The 20,179-nt window shown below is 35.9% G+C and overlaps 2 protein-coding genes across 3 annotated transcripts in view; both read right to left on the minus strand.

The window, feature by feature from the left end:
* Nucleotides 1-636: 636 nt before the first annotated feature.
* Nucleotides 637-4,314, minus strand: LOC103835719 (phosphatidylinositol 4-phosphate 5-kinase 1). The gene is made up of 8 exons (XM_009111913.3): nt 3,030-4,314; nt 2,790-2,954; nt 2,480-2,645; nt 2,156-2,266; nt 1,876-2,069; nt 1,649-1,779; nt 1,484-1,577; nt 637-1,228 (listed from the first exon to the last, which is right to left on the minus strand). Exons 1-8 carry the CDS (start codon nt 4,067-4,069, stop codon nt 925-927), a joined length of 2,205 nt encoding a protein of 734 aa, XP_009110161.1. The 5' UTR covers nt 4,070-4,314; the 3' UTR covers nt 637-924.
* A 764-nt stretch (nt 4,315-5,078) lies between these two features.
* LOC103836262 overlaps nt 5,079-20,179 on the minus strand; it is a 37,699-nt gene continuing 22,598 nt past the window's right edge. Inside the window, exons 2-3 of one of the 2 annotated variants that reach the window (XM_009112508.2) lie at nt 17,252-20,173; nt 5,079-17,134 (exon numbers count right to left, since the gene is read on the minus strand). In XM_009112508.2, the coding sequence (XP_009110756.1) occupies nt 14,734-17,134; nt 17,252-17,256 (2,406 nt within the window). In that variant the 5' untranslated portion in view covers nt 17,257-20,173 and the 3' untranslated portion in view covers nt 5,079-14,733. Of the gene's footprint in view, nt 17,196-17,251; nt 20,174-20,179 lie in introns of both variants that reach the window. The other variant, XM_033277970.1, reaches the window with a different exon arrangement.

Below are 20,179 nucleotides of genomic sequence, written 5' to 3' on the forward strand. Positions count from 1 at the left end.
GATTATGAGATGTATTAAACTAAAAGAGAAACAATAATTGTTTACTTCAGAAAGACTGTACGAAAACCTATACAATTTATTTCTTTCAATGTAAAAAACATACTTTTCAAGATAACTAAAATACAATATTAAGTTAGGCTTTTTAGAAAAAAGCAACTTCAAAAATCAAGAGAATTATTGACAGTGCAATGTGGATTGTTGATTAGATTGGAAAATGAAACTTGAAAGATTTAAGAGAAGACACGTTTTTTTGAAAAGATATGGTAAAGAAGAGAAGAAATGAAAGGAAAAGACATGTGTGGGTGTTCTCGTTTAGCTTTCTCTGCTTTTCATAAAACCAGCCCCAATTCAACTCTTCCCTTCTTTGACCACATTAAACTATTTCGAATTACTGTGGTTACTACATACATAGATCAACGGGATCAACTAATTCTTATTTCAAAACAATGTTTCTATAAAGTGGTAAAGTTGAATTAGTACAAAATTTATTCACCAAAAAACATGGACCCCTTACTTTAGATGGTTAGAGAAGCATCCCATGAGATAATTAAAATAATGGGGTTAACTTTTTCTTCTTTTCTTTAAGAATTCTTTTATGCGACTTGTTGTACACATATTATTCCAAATATTCTGAAATCACCAAAACCCAATTTCAATTTTGAATTCCATTGTAATTACTATGTACTAAACCTTCACAATCTATATTCACATATACAAATATATCGCTCACCACAAAAATAGATAAAGCTTCCCCCAACCCCCAAAACTTTGACTAATTATCTCAAAAAGAAATAAATTAAAAACTCCAAGTCGCTTTCTTCTATCTTTGAGATTACCTTTTTATCCTGCTTGGCGCATTATCCCATCTCAAGAAGCCGAGAGTGTTAGTAAAATCCTTATTAGCCTTTCTCAGATCATCATTCTTTAGCCGTCTTCGATGAAGATCCTACTGATGAAATCTCTGAACCTCTTGGAATAGAGTTTAGGATCAACGGCTGAGATGGAAGCAGGATCTGCTTGTAACGACTTGTAAGCATGCTCAATCTTTTTGGTTATGTCGTAGTCTTGCAATATGTCAATGACTCCAAAGTATAGAACCACTTCATACATCTCACCGTGAGATGGATAGTTAGCTCCTCCTCCTGATGTATACTGATCAAAGTCGCTTCTTCTGGCCATACGTTCGGCTCTTGCTGGCATGTTTGCACCTAATCTTATCGATGGTTTCCTGTTAAAAGAAAAAAAAAACAGATTGAAAACTTTGAGCAGACAGGACCACATGATCTGTTTCACACCTATCTATCATTGCCAACTAAGTTATACATCATTCCTACATTTATTAATACACTAGCTGAATCTCACAACCACTACACATGTCTCTGTAATAATCAAAAGGCTATATGAATGCAAAAAGCTTCTTCTGCGAAGTCAATGTTAAGAAAACCCGGACAAGTGATTGTCAAGATATAAATGTTTATGTTACCTGCCAGCTAAAATCCGATCCATGTCTTGAAGTTCAGCTTCAAGGAAGCGACAACCACGCATGAATTTCTCATTCTGATATGAATCTATCCTACCTGCACAAGATTTTGACATGAGTCTCACAGACAGGTCGACTTCAATGAGAGAATGATGTCTCTAAATTTACCAGATCTCAAAACGAATGGAGAAAGCCCCATCTTTTCTCCTGTGCTGTCATCACGGAAGTGCACACCAACTAAAAGGCTATAATCCATTATCCTCTCCGCTTCCAAGAACTCACAGTCTCGTTTTATTTGCCTGGTCATGAATTACAGATCATCATTAGAAACGTGTTTACGTTGCCGAGTGGCACAAGCAAAAAAAAAAAAGAAACTGAGTAGGCATGGAGCTTACTTCATAAGCTCTTGATACCAGTTTCTCTGAAGACGGAAAGCAAAATTGAGATCAAGGTCCTTTAGAGTCGTGGTCTCATCAATCTCCCCTTCAGGCTTTGCTGTACTCCGTCCATGGGAAGACCCTTTGAGATCAAACCGTCTCTGGATTCTATACTCGGAGCAGAACAAGTTTCCCATGACGATAAACCGAGTCTGATAAAACGGTAAACAGACTATGGTTAAATTTTCTGAAATATTAAAAAAACCCATTAAAGCATTAAGATGAAACAACACATTACCTTCTGGCCACCAACGGGTTTCACGCAATGAACACCGTAGAATCTAGTCACGAGGGAGTTTTCATATTGACAGACGTGTTTGTAGTAACTTGGAAGCATTCTCAGAAGCACCTAAGCAAATGAAGACAAAAAGCTTCAGGTCAAGTTTCATTTTAGCTAATCACGGACTTAGTGGAGTTTATGATTAACAAAGTTAATGTGAAAGCAAAGAAACAAACAAACCAAAAAGGTGTCCCATCCGCTAATTAAGTAAATCAAGCATGACAAGAAAAGGGTCAAAAAATAAAAATAAATTAAACAAGACGGCAACAACTAAGTACTAACCTTGACTTCCGACTTCTTCACAGTCTTGATCATAAACCTATCATCTTGCGTTAGGTAAAAGAAGCTTCCACTCTTTCCAGGTGAAGATAACTCCCTAAGAGCCTCGTTTCCACATATAGCTAGCATATACTCAGCTGGATCAACTTGGAAATGATCCCTGAGACGTCTACAAACAAAATTTCCACAAAAAGAAACAAACTTCAACATACGAACTTATCAACTAAACCCAATGATTCGGGTAAAGACACATCAGCAAACCCAAAACACAACTCAGCAACTTGCTAAATTAAAACACACTCGAGAAAGATACCTGAACACCAAAGGACAATAATCCTTCCACCGGAAATCAACCGACTGATGCGGCGGCGTAGTCTTGGTCCCTTCCGGCGGAAACCTTGTCCAAAACTTCTCCTTTGGATCGAAATCAGCCTGTTTAAGCTCTCTAACAACAGACGCGTGTTTCCCAACAGAGTACCTAATTACAAAATCACAACCTTTCATTAACACACAACAGACTCAATCCAATTTCATCAAAGTTACGAACTTTTACCTGATCCCCAACTGCAAATTCAGCATCAAGTCATACTTCTTATGCCCCTTAGATATAGTCTCCCCAGCCTTCTTCGCCTCGCCGTTAAACCAACAAGGATTCTTCTTAAACTGACGCACACGATCAACCGAAGCCCTCTCCCTATAAATCATCGACGCCTCAACGTTATCAATAATATCACAAGTGATATCTCCAGCCTCACCATCAGACTCCCAAATACAAATCCTCGGGAAAACCTTCTCCCCGCCCAAACTCCCACCTCCACTATCAACCGAAGACCTCTTCCTCGTCGCAGCCACAACCAAACCACTCTTCTCAACACCGTCGAAGAAACTCCTCATCACATTACTCCGGTCCCAAGCCCCAACGCAAGAGCTCCCATCAACGCAAGTAAACACCCCGCTCCCTCTCGGCACACCGTTCTCCCATAAACCTTCGTACCGATCACCGTTAGGCCACACTAACAACCCCTTCCCGGAGATAACTCCTCCTCTCCACTCTCCGGTGTACTGATTCCCGTTTCTCCAAACGTAACGTCCCCTCCCGTCTTGTAGATTCCTCCTCCACGTCCCTTCGTAGAAGTCTCCGTTGGCGTAGCGCTTCTGCCCGTGTCCGTGCTTCCGATCCGCCGCCCAGGTGCCTCGGTACGTGTCCCCGTCGGCGCCGGTGAAGGTCCCGAACCCTTCCATCCTCCCGGACTTGAACTCGCCCTCGTAGGTGGCGCCGCTCGGCCACGAGAACTTGCCCTTCCCGGAGGCCTTCCCTCGCTTCCACTCGCCTTCGTACATGCACCCGTCGCTCCAGAGGTACTTCCCGGATCCGTGGGGAAAACCGCCGGAGAAGCTCCCGATGTAGAGATCCCCGTTCGGGAGCGGCTTCTCGATCTCCAGGGGAGGCGGCGTGGGGGTCACGCGCCGCGTAGCTACTTGCGATCGAGATCGCGTCATGATCGGAGGAGGTTTGGCTAACGGCAATGAATCGTCTCTTCGAATGCTCGATATCACTTCTTCTTCTTCGACGTCAAGCGATTCTTGCATCATAGACTCATCACTCCCACTCTCACTCTCCGGAGATCTGAGAAATGGTTTTGAATCTAGGGTTTAACTGTTTTCTCTCTCAGATTACGGTTACAACACGCACATTCTCTTAAACCGGAAATAACCGGATTGTTGATCAGATTTCCAAATCTGAGAGCAAAGCCTTGAGAGATTCTATTCGAAAAAAAAAAGAAAGAAATGAGAGAAAGAGAGAGAGAAGTAACAGAGACAGAAGAGAGAGAGAGATAGCTAAATAAAAACACTGAACATTTTTAATTTATAAAAAAAGAAAGTTTTGTTACCAGAAAAAAAAAAGAAATAATAATTTAAAAAGGAGGAGAGAGAGGAAGCGGACATAAAAAGCCCACCAGCCCAGAAAAAGAAACCACGATATATTATTAAATAATTACGCTTGATTAAACGAAACGACGACGTAGTGTTTCATGTGTTACACTACTCGAGATTGTTTCGGATTTGTCTTTGTATGATTTTTAAAAGCGAGGGGTGTGTGCCCGCGTAGTTATGGGCTACGTCCCCATACGTAATATATATACAAAACCCACGTAGAAGACCAAATGATTATTTTTGGTCTACCTCTGTCCTCTGATAATTTATTTATTTTTTATATAAAAAAGAATTAAAATGATTATGATGAGGATTATCGAGATGTCTTGATTAGTAAGCGAATTTCCAGGTGATTGTGTATTATTATTATTTTTAAAAAGATTTGTTCTCTTCTGTGATTAGATGATCGCTGGCTTAGTGGTTTCTTTTCTTTTTTAGTTTTGATGCTATATTCCTTGTCTCTTCCTACTTCGTATATGATTAATTAATTCAACTTTCATTATTCGGATTTGTTATTCGTCACGAATTCTAAGTAGGTTTCATATTCCCATACGGATAGTGACAGATCATGAAGCTTGTAGATATAGACATTGTCACGGTTCAATTAACTAGAACCTTAACAATTCCCCATAAACCCCAAATTGACATTTTTTTTTTTTTTTTTGAATAAAGGCTTTCAAATTAAACATAAACTATTACAGGATAAGACTATGAGTCTTATAGTTTGATAGAGTTTGCATGAAACAAGTTTCATGAATGATTTAATCCCGATCTATGAAACAACAAAGATAGAGACTAGAACAACCAACAATACAATGAAAGACAGTAACTAGTGATAAGAACCACGACCGCGACGGCCACGCTTTCCTCTCCCTCGAACCGTCTTCCATTCCATGTCATTTTTATTAGTAAAGTATAAGGTTTCTAGAATTACTTGATTTTTTAAAGTCACAGTTTCACAATGACTTTTGAAAAAATAGTGCTCCTTCTAATAGCTAATGGCTTTATTTAGTTGATTCCTCCTGTTTTCGTGCTTTGTACAAACTAAGTCAAATAATAGTACTCCCTAAATTCCTTTAACATTTTATGTAGTGATTAATTAAAAAAAGACCATTGAGTTTGAGTAACATGGATTTTGCAATGAATAAATGGATATGCAGAACTTTGGATAATAATCAAATATATATCCAAAATAATCACATAACCTAGATCTTGATATGCCAAATATCTAACAGACTACACATGAATAACCTATTTCTATCAACAGCATGAATTGGTATGAAAAAAAAATAATGAAGAAGGAGTATTTCGATGCTACGAGGAAACTCATTTGAAACAATAAAAACTAACCTCGGTAGAGTGTTTCGCATATGTCCGAGTGCTTTGATTTGAATTAAGTGGTAAATAGGACATGATTGTGCTTCCATAAAACGTAACATCATCAAAACTAGGGTGCAACCGTGCAAGCAAACTTCGTAATGCACACGTATTGAAATGTTATAAGCGCACCTAATACACCACTAATTAATGTACTTCTAAAATGGTACGCGTAACGACTATTGCTGTGGTGGTCGGAGCATGATCAAATTCATTTAATCACCTTTTAAAAGTCTGTATAAAATATCATACAATCGCATTATCAAAATAAACTTTTGCCAATGAACGTATATACGTAACCTCAGGTTGATATTTCTTGAGAAAGGAAAAAAGTATTTCAATGATCACTCGAAATCTTTTTAACCATTTGATTCAAATTTGATATTTGTTGTATCAACTTTAAGTCACCTTTTAACATTTTTTCCTTTGTGCGGGAGCTATATGTTCTACATTTGTTATGTGTTCTTTTGATTGTTTGTTGTTACTACATAGTTATTTAATTATTTTATTTTAGTTTTTTTTTTTAGTAAGGCTTTATATAGTATAGTCTTCTTCTTTTTATTAATCAGAGGTTACCTAGGCCAAAATCCAACTAATCCCCATGAAACTGTACAAATTATTAGTTCGGTTTTGGATTTTTAACGAGTGCTAAAACATGAGTCTATCTTTGTCTGCTCAAGTAATATCATTTTTGTTTCCAGCAAAAACCGAAACCAGAACCAACAGATTTATGCTTTACTCCACATCAACTTTTACCACTTGGTTTACATAGTTTAGTCTTCTTTCAGTACTCAAGCTTATAATATAAGTAAATCCTCCAGTTATTTTTGTGTCCACATCAATGGAAAAGTAGAGAAAATATTGAGAAAGGGAGAGTGTATGGCTGAAGGTATTTTTCCATTCATACGCCATGATGAGAAGGTACTCGACGCCATACTTTTCCCGTTCCGTATTCAAGACAGCTCGTGGCTAGATCATTACTCTTTGCTATATACTCGAAACCTAATTAAAACACTACTATGCTTTCAAATCACTAAACCTAAAAGCCCAAGACCTTTTTACGATTCTTCGCGATCATTTATTTAATGCATGCCCATTTCTTAAATCAACTAACCACTTATGAATTAGTTTGAACTTTCATTTACTTTCTCTTATAATGTTCTTTTTGAGATATCTAATTAATCACTTGTGATTTTATTTAAAGCCACTCTACTGACAACTTGGGTTAATTAAAAGTACCTAGAGGAAGACTGTCAACAAGTTGTGACGGTGTTGGTTGCTTGTTTTTGGTGATAAAAGAAGCTGGCTAATTAATATAATGAGCCGTGACCGTGTTTAGGTGAAATAAACCTTTCATCAGGCGTTATGGTTTTCATAAAGGCTATAACTTATTCAAAATTATAAATTTTGTTTTCAAGAGGGCGATTCAAAGCTTTTTTAAGCTGGCAAGGCATTCAGAAGTGCTTTTTCTCCTTTTATTTCGAGTTAGCAATAACATTACTCGGGGAATATATATATGTGTAAAATTTTCTTAACTAGTGATGCAGTCTAAAGTATACCATAATCTCTAGTCAAAATGTTAAATTTTATGTTTGAAATGACACTATAAAAAAACATTTAGTAATGCAAATTATGTTCTGCGCCCTCATCACCATAATTAATAAAACACCTAAACACAAATACATTTTTGTTGGAACTTTAAGAAACATGAATAAATTTCAGATGGGATATCTTTCAACAGTAGCCTGTTATTGATTATATTCAAATTAGAGTATTACGTGTTTAATTATCTGGGAAATGCAGGAGAAATACTTGTACACATTCGATGTTTTTGTTTTTGTTTTTGTTTTTGTTTTAAAGAGTACAGCTTCAATGTTTCTTATACATCTATTCTACATATGTTAATTTAAAATTTATACTTTTTTAAGAATGCATGGCTATAACTTAGGCGACGTTGTTAAAAATAAATAAATGACGGTCCTTATCAGTTTAATTAAGAGTAGGAACGGGAAGGTGAAGAAGACAAACAGCTCCTTTTACAGTTGGACCAATAGAATTGAGATGGCACACAAAGTGGGTCCTATGTTTATACTATTGGGCTGTCACGGCCCATCTTTAAAATGTCGAAGCATCCACGACATAGACGGTGACACATGGAGAAAATGTTCGCCGGCCAAGATTGCGCACACGTCATCGAAACTTCTGAGTGTTCCACCTGTCAAAGCTACCGTCAAAGATTACGATCTTTTGTTTTATTGTTGTGTGCGCGTAGTCATGTAAACGCCACAAAAACAAAACGATTTCAACTCTATTAGGCGAGTGAGACTAGTCTCAGTTCAGACTGCATATCGATGCCTGGGCCTGAGGAACAAATTTCATATACACGCACAAATAGCTTTTGATTCAACCATTAGATTCATAGTCTGTCTCCTTGCTCCTCTATGCCAAAATAAAAATTTTAAAGATGAAAAATGTTGAATTCTATGTTATCACACTTATGCTTATTATCAGTCTATTGGCAGTGGCCTAGTAGTGAAAAATTTGAGGACAAGTTATAAAACCGCTCTCTTTTGAGTTCAGCTCTCACTAGGAACACTTTCACCTTTCCTGATACGTTGAATGCACTATGCTTTAGGCACATAAGAATATCCAACAAATAGACTGTAAATTGGTTACACTCATCTGGAAGATTAGCTAGGCTTAAAACCTCATTTATAGAATGTGATCCCAACCAGATAAAGGTTATGTATCCATTGAAAGTTCAAATTTCTCCAATTCAAATCCAAAAACATGTATACAATCAAATTAGAAGCTATTTTTTAAAAAACTATTAATTACAATCTCTTGGTCTAGATATTGTGCATGCCACTAAATACAAAAGCAATTTTGAAAAATGGAAAAATGTAACCTTAGCTTACAACAACTATACATTTCATTGTTTTTTATGAATATAATTTTTTATTGGCATGTGATTTTTCACCCAAAAAAAATTAGTTAAGTTGCTTACGCTGAAATTGAAAATCAACATATGGAAAAAATAAGGAAAAGAGACTATCAATCACAAATTTATTGAAGTGTATAATTTTTATTTAAGAAAGAAACGATTAACATATACTCTGAAAGGAAGCTTGGTATAAGAGGCCAAGGTTGACTTTGAGCGAGACTTGAGGAGAGCAATATACAAAATCAAGCTCTTAGAATTTAGACTTTTATTTATTAGATAACATATACTCTTTCTGATTTACTGTAATTTTTTAATTTTCTTTACAATATAAGTTATTTGAAATTTTAATATAGTTAATTAATTAAAAAATAAAAGAACCATTTAAAAGATATTTACTGTTAGTTGTTTTATGAATTAAATGTTAATGATAATTATTTTATAAACAATTTTTTTGATATACATATTTTTAACTAAAACAATATATAAATTAACACCTAATGGGTATTAATGTGCTTAAAGTTCTTGAAAAGGTTAATATTTTTATTTAATAAAAACAATTGCCCATTGAAAAGAAGCTATGTGGATGAAAACATTGGAAAGTTTTAAAATGTCAGAAAATGTATCTTTATCATGAAAATCGTATCTAGTTATCTTTCATGTTTTAATAGTAGTGTTTTTCAATTTTATACTTTCAAGATATTAGGGATGAAGCTTCCCTTAGACCTATTGTTTCAAGTAACCTCAAATTGTTGATGAAGTTATAAAATCAATTTTTTTTTAACTAAACCTTTTATCAACTTCTATTATTTATATGAAAAACCCCAAAAAGAGACAAAGAAGCCGAGACGTTTACAAATCCTTTGTTTTACAATTTGATAAAATTATAGTTCGAATGAAATCCATTTATTAAAAGAGAGATAAGAGCTTCATTAGTAATAAGAGATTCATATAAGTTTCTTACCAATATAATAATAATATTTATAATCAAATTTAGCTAAATAATTTACACACTTATAAAAATGTTTAAACTAATGAAATACAAACAAGTGTAATAAAAGTGTAATATAAGTTTCATTCTTTCTCATATTCTTAATATTTTCTCTTGAGAAACTTAAAAGACTTTCAATAAATATGCTCTATGGTTGATAAAAAAACAATCCCATAAAAAATGTACATGTGTGGCCATAAAAGAGTGAAAAAAAATTGATAATTTAGAATTATATATATACATCATAAGATTTTAGCTTTTAGATTTATTCATTTAAAGAGTAGTTAAATAAATCTCATTTAAGAGTAGTTAAATAGTGTGTTTATATATCCTTGTGAAAATCAGAAAATAGTTTTAATTGTTAATGTCATTTCATCAAAGAAGTCTTTTTTTAACGTCTGAATTCAATTAAGAGGTGGTACCAAAAAGTAAAAGGAAAAGACGTTGGTGTGAGCCTCATCTTGAATCCTGTTATAAAGCCATGTTGGACCGTCCAGTGCAAGGTAAAACTGGAACCTGCCATCTTGTAACACACTCTTCGCAATGTCTCGCGCTATGAAGTTATACATCACCGATTCTTGTTCGAACATCACTGTTCTGAAACAACTTTTCAGACCCATAATCCGCTCAAGTAAGGATCTATATCGCGGCCAAGCTGACATATTGGAGAGAGCTCATAATGTCTCCTTAATCCTTATTATCAATTCCAATGATTATCTATTGATAACCCAAGTCAAGTAAAGTTTGCAGGGACCAAGCAATGCATCGAAGCTCTGCAGTTTTCATCAAAGAAGTTGAGATTTATGTCTTTTTTATTTATTTATGTCTTCTTAATATAGTAGAGCCTTTTATGTCTTAAGTAATTAGTAAAGGTTTGGAAAAGACGCTTATATATATGCATGCCTGAATGAGTTTATGTATATGTCTATTCACATGTTCGTGCATACCTGCTGGTCTTTCATATATGTGCCATTAAATATACCGGTGCATGCACAATAAATTTTTTGGATTTCATTTTTTCCTATATATCAAATTTGTGCTCAGACTTTTAAATGTGAGGAGGTGGGGATCGTATGTGTTATTGTTGTTTGTAGGGCCGACTCAACGAAATAAATACATATTATAAATTACTCTTATAATATCTTTTTTGGTTTGCTCCTCTTAACGGCTTTCATAAACATCAAATTTCACGTATTCCGAATTAGGAAAGATCCTTTGACTGTTTTTTTGTTCTGAAAATATAATCTTCACGGCAAGAATCTGTACAGTATGCTTAAGAATGTCCACAGGTCCAGTCAACAAAAAGTAGACCCCATGAACTTGTCTACTGGTACGTATGCCTCCTGAACAAGACCAGTACCTGCCAATCGCAAGCGTCACAAGGATCATGCGTAAAATCTTACCATCGGAAGCCAGAATCTCCGAAGAGGCCAAAGAAAATATTCTAATATGCGCCACCAAGTATATTAGCTTTGTGACCACTGAAGCTAGCGATACTTGCCAATCTGAGCGACGTACGACAATAACTGCTGGGGATATGCTTTCGGCTATGAGCAATCTCGGGTTCGAAGATTACGTTGAACCACTCAATGTGTTCATTAATCGGTACCGTCTGTCCGAGACCGATCGTGGATGTTCACTTAGAGGTGGATCATCGTCGTTTGACCCGGCCTATGGAGGAAGTGGTATTGGGTTTCACGGTCCACCACATTATGGCCCACCACCGCATGGCACAATACCTTATGGTCCACTACCTCATGTCCCACCTCCTCCGGGTCCTATGGTTACGGTATGTTGGATCAGTCTATGGATTTGGGTGGTGGTGATCGGTACTACCCAAACGGGTCGGGTCAGGATGGAACTACTGGTGGTGGTGGATCTTCATCAATTCTATGAATGGAATGCCGTTTTGTGACCAGTGTGGTCAGTAAAGTGAAGATGAAAAATTCTTGATTCTCTGCATGCCTATTTAAATTACATGTTACATGTTTTGAATACATATATATGTCTAATCAAGCCCTTATGTTCTCTTTACCCAAAGAAAAAAAGAAAAAAAATTATATTGTGGCATCTTTAAAGAGAAGTGTTAATTTCCAAACTTCAGTTTCCATACTTTTGACAATTGATTTCAGAATTGTTCATTTGGGAAATGGTATAGCACTGCATCTTAATTTGTTGGAAAATATTAGTTGGAAATCGTAACGAAACCAAGAATGTAACAAGAAGTTCAGTAAACCGATCCTACACATTATTAAATAAAGCAATATGGCATTGATAGAAGACTAGAAACACCCTCTTTATAAGCCAACATAGAACATGTAAAGACTCTATGAGTATGTACCAACCACACTATGTTTGGAAACTCTATTACACCAAAGACAACCCCATATTCTTAACCAAGGTTGAATCTTTTTAACTATAGTTAAATAACCTTGATGAACCCCATTCCTCTTAGCTTACTACATATCCTCAAGTTTTCTCCTCAATATTTCCTAAAAATTTGTTCTCAAGTCAAAAATGGATGATGGTGGTCGTTACACCCGTCGAGCAGCTCCCACTTTAATAATCGCACTCATCGTCATGTTCAACACTCTCGGACCAATTCTTGCACCACCAACTAATCTCAACGCATCAAATCGACCACCAGGAACGACAGAAGCTGAGTTTCGAGCCAAAAAGGTAGCAACAAAGATGTTTTGGGCGTTTAGCAACACAGCGTTTGCGTTGTCTCTCGCGGCAGCGTTGGTACAAATCGGGAAACGTATAGTTCACGGAACACGTGAAGTTTGTGAAAAAGTCTCTTTCATGCTTGTGATGGTGGCTCTTCTCTTCATGTCGTTTGCGGCTATGTGCGCCGTTGCTGTTAAGCTTTGTCCATCTTCGTTGCTTTCTGCTTTCTCCCTATTTCAAGGAATGTGTCTTCTGTTATCTACCTATCTATGCTCTTGCGTGTTCATCGCGGAGATTGCGGAGATTGTTGTAAGTTCATTAGTATGATAATTTGGATTTACGTTCTATAAGTATTTTGAATTTATGTTATGTGTTTTTTATTGCTAAATATAAGAATTTATTATGTTATATGTTCTATGCGATGAAGAAGATTTCACCTGATATATCTTATAAGTCAGACAGAGACTAAAATAAAGTGAAGTACTTAAACTTGGTATTAAAAACAAAAATGTCCAGTGAATCAGAAACGTAAGAGTGAAGACAACAAAATCAATGACATCATCCCAGATTAGTACAAGAAAGAGACACTACCGCAAGCCAACGCTTAACACGAATCCTATGAAAGATACCATTCAAATTGATAGAAATGAAGATTAAGAAAATAGTGTGGATTCAGCAAAGTACCTTGGAGTGAGTGAGTACTAATCGACGAGCGGCACGAGCCTGGTTGGGTTTGACCCGCTGAATAACTTTAATCGGGTCAGATTAGTTCTTTTTAACCGGAAACTAATCGAACTGGAAACTCTCTTGTGATATGGGCGTTTATCACACTTGTTGGGTTTATGGCCTGAAATTTAAACGTTGGGCTTTAAACTGAGTGTGCCGATATCATCTAAATTTAGTTTCTTCTGTTGAAGTTGTTACATTACTGAGGCCCGTGTTTATTTGTTCCCAATTTGCAAAGAACAAAGTTAAAGTAACACAATAAAACAAAACCTCTGTATTAAAATATATGAAACCCCCTGAAGGGAAAACGGCCGATTCCACCATGAACTTAACGTCTCCATTGTTTTCATACACAAACTATTGAATCAAGCCAAAACCACCATGAACTAAGTTTTATTTTGAATTTCAGACATGAACTTTTCTAATCTGGTTAATTACTACATAACCGAATCTGATTTCGGTTTATTTAGCTTCGGGTGCTGACGTGGCACACACGAGGCTGGAATGGTATTGGTCGGTTTAAAATCAGACCAAATTAATTTTTTTTTTCGATTTGCCTTGACAAACGACGTCGTTTTGTCATCTGAAGTAAAAAAAAAATTGGGTTAATTAAAATTAGGGTTCATCGCGATTTCATCAGAACAGAACAAAGAAGAAAAAAGAGGAAAACAGAGACGACATGGGAGATAGCGGAAGAGGCTTTCCGACCTACTGTAGATGTGGCACACGAGTCATACGGCGCACATCAAAAACCATAACTAACCCGGGGCGTCTCTTTTTCAAATGTCCCTATGGCGATGAGGTATGTCAGAGACTGAGAGATTGAATGATGAACCCAGAATGTTGTTAGTTAGTTTTCTTTTGTCTTTGTAATGAATTTGATAGGAAATTTGATATCATAGATAGAAGGTGAAGATATTGAGCCGACTGATATTAACGTAACGTCGTATTGTTGTAGAACAATCGTCATCATTTGTTCAAATGGACAGATGAATCAATGGTTGAGGAGATTGAGGATATGAAGCAAAAATTCGATGAAATTGAGAGAGCTTCAAGCACCATTGAGAAGGGTTTACAAGTTTGTGAATCTGAGATGGAATCTCTTGCAATTGAAACTCACACTTGTTGCAGTGTGGTTAGCGGTTATGAGAAGGAGCTAAGAGGATTTGAAAAGGAGATTGAAGATGTCAAGATGGAACTTAAGAGCTTGAAGAACATGGTTGTGTGTGTTGTAGTGTTTGGTCTTTTGTATAAGCTCTTTATGTAGTTTGGTTATGAATCTGCATTATGTTTGTAGTAAGACATGTATTATTTAGTAAGAAGATGAACTTGTCTTGTACTGTGTCATGTATTATTTAGTAAGAAGATGAACTTGTCTTGTACTGTGTCATGTTTTATGTAGAATAAGATGAACCTGCGGTTATTAAACATGTTTGCCTCTATTTTAAACACCAAAAGTAGTGGCTTTTCATTAACAAAAAAAAAATACCATTACACAAACAAAAGTCTTAGAGATGACACACAATTAGTTTCAAAAGACAACAAACATAACCATATCCTAGCAAGCACAATAGAGATGAGAAAGATACAGCAAAAGAATCACATAGAACTAAGATTCTAGTCAATCACTTGGCTAAGCATTGGCTGCGAGCTTGTCTTGTTCTTCTTGGGTGGACGTTGAATCTCAACACCTATGCTAGAGCACTTTCTCGAGTTGTGTCCAACTGCTCCACATCTTCCACAATGAATGATTCTTTTTTCTCTAGAAACCTTAGTTGGAGACTCTTGTCTAACCTTTGTTTTCTTCTTGCTCGGTGACTCGTTCTTCCCTTTTATCCTCTTTGGAATTTTCTTTCTTCCTAACGCTGAATCTGTATCTTCTGTTGCTGGAGGCACAATCACAGACTCATCAGTCTTCTTCCAAAAATTCACACCATGAACAGCCTCAATCGGTGTTTGGTATTGCATTCTCCACTTCGAAGTGAGATAGCAATCACCAATGTAATCCTCTTTCTTTCTCTTCTTCTCTACAATTACCTTCAGAGCATGACGACAAGGCAACCCGGACATATCCCATTTCCTACACGTACAGCTATGCTCCAACATCTTTACTTTGTATGAAAAGTTTTTCTCCTTCACTTCAAAGATTTCATGACCACAAGGATATATGTTACACAGCCTGATCTTTGTCTGCTCTAGTTCCACTCTCTCCACTGCTTTAATACTAAACTTTCCTTTGTGTTTCATTGATATAAGCTTTCTTGCCTCTATCCGGAGCATAGCTTTTCGGCGTATTGTCTCTAACATCTCCACAAATGGCATATATCTTGCAGGGTCTATGGCATGGTTAAAGGATTCAGATATGTTGTTACTTACATCATCACATGAAGACGTTGATGAGAAGTAAGCAAGGCTGCAGTTTTTGGGATTCTTCATCATCATTGAGTTATAGACGTCCATATCGTATGCTTTAACGTGATCCACCCTTTTGTTGTATTGAGCTGTATTGTAACTCTTTGCAACCTTCCAAAACAATCCCTTCATGTCAGCTCTGTTAGGATGTACCTTCTTTAGGTTTCCATAGATGTGCCTTGCACACATCCTATGCTCCACTCGTGGTAATAAATCTTCTACAGCATTTAACAACCCTTTTTGTCTGTCAGAAATCACAGTAAATCCATTACCATCTTGCAGGTGTAAGTCGGTTTGCAGCTTCTCAATAAACCATCTCCAGTTGGGTTCATTCTCAACATCAACGACAGCCCAAGCAATGGGAAACATCTGGTTGTTGGCGTCTCTCCCGACTGCTGCTAACAACTGACCTTTTGTTGTACACTTAAGAAAGCATCCATCAAGACCAAAGATAGGTCTACAGTGAGAGGTCCATGTATTCTTCAACGCAGCAAAACAGACATAGAATCTGTAAAAGACATCACTACCATCGTCACCTTGGACTGTCTCTAGATGGACTGATGAGCCCCTATTCGACTCCAATAACTCAACTCTGTAATCTCTAAGCCGTGAGAACTGTAAGTCCTGCTCCTCTTTGATAATTTCTAATGCCCTTTTCCTTGCGTTCCGGCACTGATCTATGGTTGCAGTCAACTCCCAACGCTTCTGAATCTCTTCTAGAATCTGTTTTGGCTTTAATTTTGGATTTTCCCTTATGTCATCAACGAACAACCCAGCAATAACCTCTTGTGTAAGCAGGCTTGACCATCCACTCCTCATGCAAGTGTGCTCTTTCATTAACACTTTAACTAGCCACTTCTGTAACGGTTCTTCATAAGAGCAATAAATCTTCCACATACATTGTTCTTCTCCTTCTTCAGCTTCACTGGCACACTTCAATTCTGATTTGTCTTTCTCCCAACGCACATACTTAATATCCCATCTATGCTTTAGCACATAGTCAACCATAGCTTTTTTGAAAGCTTCCAAACTATCAAAAGCTTGTCTTAATTTCAGATCACCACTGCCTTTTATGTACCTCAAATACCCATCTCTCTCAACACCATCTTCATCATCGTCTGAACATAAAGGTGTAGCATACTCATCAAAATCTTCATCAACAAAATCAGCCACATTCCTTTCTACTCTTGGTTCTTCATCAAATTGGTGTTCATTCCTCTCAGCCTCATATCTCTCTGCCTCTGAATCTGCCTCTGAATCTGCCTCCTCTCTCTCGTTCTCAGCTCTTGACTCATCTCCTTCTGTCTCTGGCTCAACAAAGATATCCATTGAATCTACCCATACTGAAGCTCTACACATCTTGTTGAACTGATCGTCACCATTTCTTATCAAGTGTCGTTCTTCTATACTTTCATATGGAAACTTAAACCACACTCTTTGACCATAGAGACTTATGGGTAGCTGGTTCATGAGCTCTGGAAATAAACGACTAGGATAAGCTTCCATTATCCTATAACCACCACCATTGTAAAGATCTTTACCATCAACCTCTTCAAATTTTCCACCATAGTAGCAGCCAAAGGCGATCAGTCTGTCTTCCTGAGAACTATAATTAACATAAAAATGGCACCAAAAGGTTAGATAAACAAATCCCATACGACATCTTACTCTAATATGTATAAAAAATTCCAAAATTTTCATTCATTGAAATAACTCAACATACCTCATCTTTCAGACTCGCTAGTCACAGAAACACTTCTCAGTTCAATTAGCCCACTCGAACTCGAAATCCCCTACGATTACTCCTCTGTTTTTTTTATTTCAGACTCCCATGTCGTTTCTTCTTTGTTCTGTTCTTCTAAAATCACGATGAACCCTAATTTTAGTTTTCCCAAAAAAAATTTTAACTTCAGATGACAAAACAACGACGTTTTGTCAAGGCAAATTGAAAAAAAAAATTAATTTGGTCTAATTTTAAACCGACCAATACCATTCCAGCCTCGTGTGTGCCATGTCAGCACCCGAAGCTAATTAAACCGAAATCAGATTCGATTATGTAGTAATTAACTAGATTAGAAAAGTTCATGTCTGAAATTCAAAATTAAACTTAGTTCGTGGTGGTTTTGGCTTGATTCAATAGTTTGTGTATGAAAACAATGGAGACGTCAAGTTCATGGTGGAATCGGCCGTTTTCCCGAAACCTGAAAGCCCTAAAAATGTTTGTTTCCTGTTGTATCATAGTAAGTAAGAAAGAGATTAATGATAGCTATGGCATTGTCTATGAAACTAATGGATGAAATTAAGACATACATAATAATTGTGCTTCATATCCTCTTTCCATGATTAAAAATCTCTAATCATTTTGTATACATGCTGTGTAGAAAGTTATCAGATGGCAACACATGTCAGAACTTATAAGAGAAGCAACGATTTTTTCTCGCATCAAACTCGTCAGTTTGCTGATTTTAACTGGAAAAACCTATGCAGAAATCCAAATTTATATTCGAGATATGTAAAAAAGTGAGGTTTTCTTATCATTAAAAACTTGGCTAACAATGATTACACTCGTAATGTAAAGCTTTGCATAATACATCCTCAATTAACAGGAGAATTCCTAGATCACCGCAAACTGACTATTATTTATTTTTATCACATCCACATAATTATTTTTGGCTAAACCCTTTATTAACATTTTTAAGAAAATATCATTTGGATCATTTTATTTACTAAGTTTTAGTCAAAATTAGCAGCATTTTCTACAGCGATCTTAAACATTATCGGCATCGCTTATGCTACTAGTCTATTACTAACCACTGTTTTTACCTACTTCACCGACCGCAATGCTATAATCGTAGAAATTACTTTATGAAAAGCAATGCATGATTTTTCTCTTGGTTTAGGGATTTCCTATCTTAGGCTTGAACACAAACACAACAATTAAAGGAATATTTTTAACTTCTACAACAGTACATAGATATTGATTATTATAATATTCACGAACTCATGATCTCGTTATCAACTTTATCGATCATCTGTACCAAATCGTGTAAAAAATTGTCCAGAAAACTATATCATGTGTACCCAAAACTCGGTCTTCATGTACTTATGTTTAAGTAATGAAACGATTTCTTACGCTGGTGCTTTTTTCTTCTTTTCCTTTTAAGACCAAAAGTGAACTATGAAAATTCAAACTTGTCAAAGAAGAAAAAACTATAAAAGTTTAGTCTCTGAATTCAAATTCAAATTCAAAATCCACATTTAAATTTGCTAAACAATATTGCACCATACTACTCTACATGCCAACCAATATTGATCAGACTGTAAATCATTTACTATTAAAATTAAATGAAATTAGTGTGATAGTTTCCAACACAGTAACCATATGCCAAGGCACGCATGACTTTGTTATAAATGTCCTTACCGAAGCCGAAAGTAAAAGGAATGTGAATAAACCAGAGTTTTGACTTTAGATCTCGTTGAAATAGACGTTGGTCTAGATGGTCACATCATGTGTAATCCATTTTAATCCAAACGTCGTTAGCAATAAAGTAGTCATCGTTTTATAAAAGGAAAGTAGCCATCATTTTATAAACTTATTGGGTCAAATGGAGATAATATCAATGATTCATGACGACTATCCTATTGTTGTGTGATTTTGAAAAGTACGAAATATTTGTTGGCGTCTCTATGTCGTTCATCTAACTATAACAATCGGTTATATAGTTATATTCATTTATCATTTACAGAACAACCAAAGTTCATTCATTCATACACTTCCTAACACCAAATGGTATGTTTGGTGAGAAATTGTTTGTTCACAATAAGTTGATTGGATCGACCTCTCTTTTTTTATTATTTTCTTCGCCATTAAATTTCTTTTGAAGAAAAGTTTTCAATTCCGTGTAGATATATAGTAACGAATCGAATTCAACCATCCTGCTGGCAGATCACCCACCATATTTTTTACCAAAAATAAAATGAATTTAACGATGTTGTTGAATGAATTTGTTATACACATAAAGTTGATAGTACACTTTTGTATATGCATGAATAGTAGACCTGGCATAGCGTGGCGACTTTGTGCTATATATGTTTATTAAGAAAGTGTAACTTAGATACTTAAACTGATTTTTATTTCCCACACAAAATTAAGCCATATAACTTTTCTTATTCTTAATTCATATATGTGAACCTAAACAAAGCACAAAATTTTCAAAATCTGAACTTTTGTAAATATTTCCTCTGTTTTATAATGATGAACATTCTATCTCTTTTTTATTAGCTTAAAATCATAAAAATATTTAATATAAATTTATAAAATTATGATTAGATATCAACTATTTTTCAATATGTGAAAACTTTTATCTTCTTTATCAAATAAAGAGTACAAGAGCTTTCTGTGTTATTTATTTAGAGCTTTTTGTTTTGATAATAATTTTCTCTGTGTAGTAGTAGTAGCACGTGCCAGCTTTACAATAGTAAAGCTAAAAAACCGTTCATGTTTGGATCCGTCGACCAATATATTCCCGTCATGACCGGGACTCTCTCAATCCAACGGCTACCCTTAACCTTTTTGGTTAATCAACCGTCAGATGTTAATCCAACGGTTCGTACTAAATCTAGTCCCCATCTCTCTCTCTCTCTCCTTTAA

This window comes from Brassica rapa, chromosome A08, assembly GCF_000309985.2.
Source record: "Brassica rapa cultivar Chiifu-401-42 chromosome A08, CAAS_Brap_v3.01, whole genome shotgun sequence".
In the NCBI taxonomy this organism is placed as follows: domain Eukaryota; kingdom Viridiplantae; phylum Streptophyta; class Magnoliopsida; order Brassicales; family Brassicaceae; genus Brassica; species Brassica rapa.

What these genes read in the sequence shown, in the direction of transcription:
- LOC103835719 (XM_009111913.3), bottom strand. Translation starts at nt 4,069, where the DNA reads ATGATGCAAGAATCGCTTGACGTCGAAGAAGAAGAAGTGATATCGAGC. An exon ending in AATTTGCAGTTGGGGATCAG is followed by an intron (nt 2,955 to 3,029) that starts GTAAAAGTTCGT and finishes TTTTGTAATTAG; the next exon opens with GTACTCTGTTGGGAAACACG. An exon ending in TCCATTCGTTTTGAGATCTG is followed by an intron (nt 1,578 to 1,648) that starts GTAAATTTAGAG and finishes AATCTTGTGCAG; the next exon opens with GTAGGATAGATTCATATCAG.